The sequence below is a fragment of the Triticum dicoccoides genome, unplaced genomic scaffold (genome assembly GCF_002162155.2).
Source record: "Triticum dicoccoides isolate Atlit2015 ecotype Zavitan unplaced genomic scaffold, WEW_v2.0 scaffold196117, whole genome shotgun sequence".
In the NCBI taxonomy this organism is placed as follows: Eukaryota; Viridiplantae; Streptophyta; class Magnoliopsida; order Poales; family Poaceae; genus Triticum; species Triticum dicoccoides.
The window spans coordinates 1-2,481 of NW_021232325.1; the positions used below are offsets into that span (position 1 = coordinate 1).

A 2,481-nucleotide genomic window follows, 5' to 3' on the forward strand; every position below is an offset into this window, starting at 1 on the left:
CTGAACCCTTTGGGAGAAGTGAGTAGTAGAGAAAGCATTGCTTCAACTCTGGAGATAAATCATCATAGCTCAAGCTTACTGAGTAGTTTAATTTCTCTCCTGGCCCGTCTTCTTCTTTCCAGCCAAAATCCTTGTGCAAAACATTCTCCCAGTCACGTTCATTAGGATTTCTTGTGCTTAACAGTCCACCCATAACTTTAATAGCAAGTGGTAAACCATCACATTTTTTAACAATCTTCATCCCAATATCTTTCAGCTCATCAAAATCACTTCCAACACCGACCTGCCAACAGTATAGGACAACTTTCAGTAATGGCAATATCCATAGTTTCGCTTGTACATGACACAAACACGATATTATATTTCCTTTTTATGATACATAACTTTATATTCAAATATCATGTATGAGCTAAGATAGTAGCCCTGGTTCAAAAGATAATCACACAGTAGTACTAATGTATGAGCTATATCTTTTTGAACAGAAAGGAAGAAAAATATCTTTGATCAAAACAGCATGCATTGTACTTCTCAAAAAATAATGTCCCATAGTGACATTTCAAAATGTACGGTGTACGTAAATATGCAAAATATAACTCATTTGTAGATGAAGAACGGTGTTATACGTAATCAGAACTAAAAAAATTCAAAATTTACAGAATCTAGTTATATGAAAATTCCAAACTAAGATTTGAAACATAGCTTTCCAACCTGCAAAATCAAAAACATTGAAAGAACTTAAATTTATTTAACTAAATATTTTCCTATCTAAATTAAAATTCTAAGATTAAATTTATGCACAATTCTCTATACTTTTCTATTTTAATTTGATCTGACCGATTATGGATTCACATATCCTCGCATATCAACGTTCTCATTTTCTTGTCAATGTAGGACTTGCGTTCCACCGCAACTAAAAACCATCGCGCATCGTATCAGATCATAAGGTTTTCCATGTGAAAATGGAGCCATTCAATTTGCCATGAATAATAGTAATACAATTTCCCCTTAACCCACAGGAATCCAAAGCAGCAGTCAAAGGTATTTGTTGGCGGTCGAGCCAATGCCATAAACAATATTGGAGAAAATATTTAATAAAATTGAAAAATATAATAAAATTGATATACAAACGTACACATATGATTGTGATACACCCAACCCCAAATGTGCAACATGTACTGCTAGATAAAGTTTGACTAAATTGATCTCCAAAATATTGTACTTGTTTGTAAAACAGATGAGTAACTGACCTGTGGCTGTGGCAGTTGTTTGTTTAGCAAGCACCAAGCATCTTCATCGTTTAGTGTGTCGACACGCAGGATGGAAGCTCCCATGCTCCGAACGACATCATCCTTTCTTGAGGTAACCAAGACTCGGCTTCCTGGTTGTGTAACGGCGGCATTAAGAATGGGGGTGCGAAGCACGTTTTCCCATGCTTCTTGGTTCCACACGTCATCCATGACCAGCAGAAACTTCTTTTTTGATAGAGCATCGGTGAGGTCCTGCACGAGGATGGTCTCATCCTTGGTCTCACTGTGCTCCCCCCCGGCTTGGGAGATGGCGGCCCTGAGCAGGTCCACCTTGGTGAACTGCTGAGTGATGCTCAGCCATATCTTCATTTTGAAATCCTCCTTGATGGCCTCGCTTGCAAAGACCTTCTTGGCGAGGGTGCTCTTTCCTATGCCGCCCTGGCCAACGATGGCCACCACCTTGACGATGTTGCTACCATGCTCGTGGCGGTTGTCGACGATCAGCCTATGCTCCAGTTCCTCTGCATTCTTCTTGATCTGATCCCCCACGAGATCGGACTCGACGAACTGTGCGTTCTCGCGCCTGGGGTGTGCAGAACTGGTGAGCGGCCTCCTCCGTTCCTCGTAGGAGCCGAGGTCAATGTTGAAGTTGAAGCCAGCGACACCGTTGCGGATGGTGAGCAGCTCATCGTTGAGATTCTTGATGCGGCAGCCTACCTCATTGGCAAACCCAGGGTTCTGCACGCAAAAGAGAAAGGGTTGGAGGACACCCTGCAGCTTTTCCCCCAGGCACCCTAGAAATGGCAGCTTCTCCCGGAGCCGGAGGCATAAGCCCCTGGAGTGTTGCTTGTCGTGTCGGTCCATGGCCTCGAGCTGGCAGAGATCAAGGATGTCACTGGCCTCGTACATGGCACTCTTGAGCTTGGTCACCCATGCCTGCACACTCTTGTCGGTGATGCGCCTCCTCTCGGCGTCGGTGAGGATGTTCCGGAGGGGTTCCACGTTGGCCTCCAGCTTCTTGATCTCGTGGGAGACGCCCAGCAGCATGCTCATCTTGGCTTCTCCCATGTCCATGATGTTGTTCATCACACGGGCTGCCAAAGCATCAAGGACAGCCGCCATGGCTTCCTTCCTGCATATAATACACCAGTACACCACACCAACCAGTTAAGCATAATGTGTATACAGATTAATATGCATGGGAAGATGTTGGTACAGTGCAGGTAGCAGGTAG

At 43.9% G+C, this 2,481-nt stretch overlaps 1 protein-coding gene across 1 annotated transcript; it reads right to left on the bottom strand.

Annotated features, from left to right (window-relative positions):
• Nucleotides 1-6: 6 nt before the first annotated feature.
• On the bottom strand, nucleotides 7-2,378 carry LOC119344974 (putative disease resistance protein RGA3; the record flags this gene model as incomplete). The annotated part of the gene is made up of 2 exons (XM_037615241.1): nucleotides 1,248-2,378; nucleotides 7-283 (listed from the first exon to the last, which is right to left on the bottom strand). Coding segments are annotated over exons 1-2 (1,399 nt in total), but the record flags the coding sequence as incomplete, so codon positions are not given.
• Between the last annotated feature and the right edge of the window lie 103 nt (nucleotides 2,379-2,481).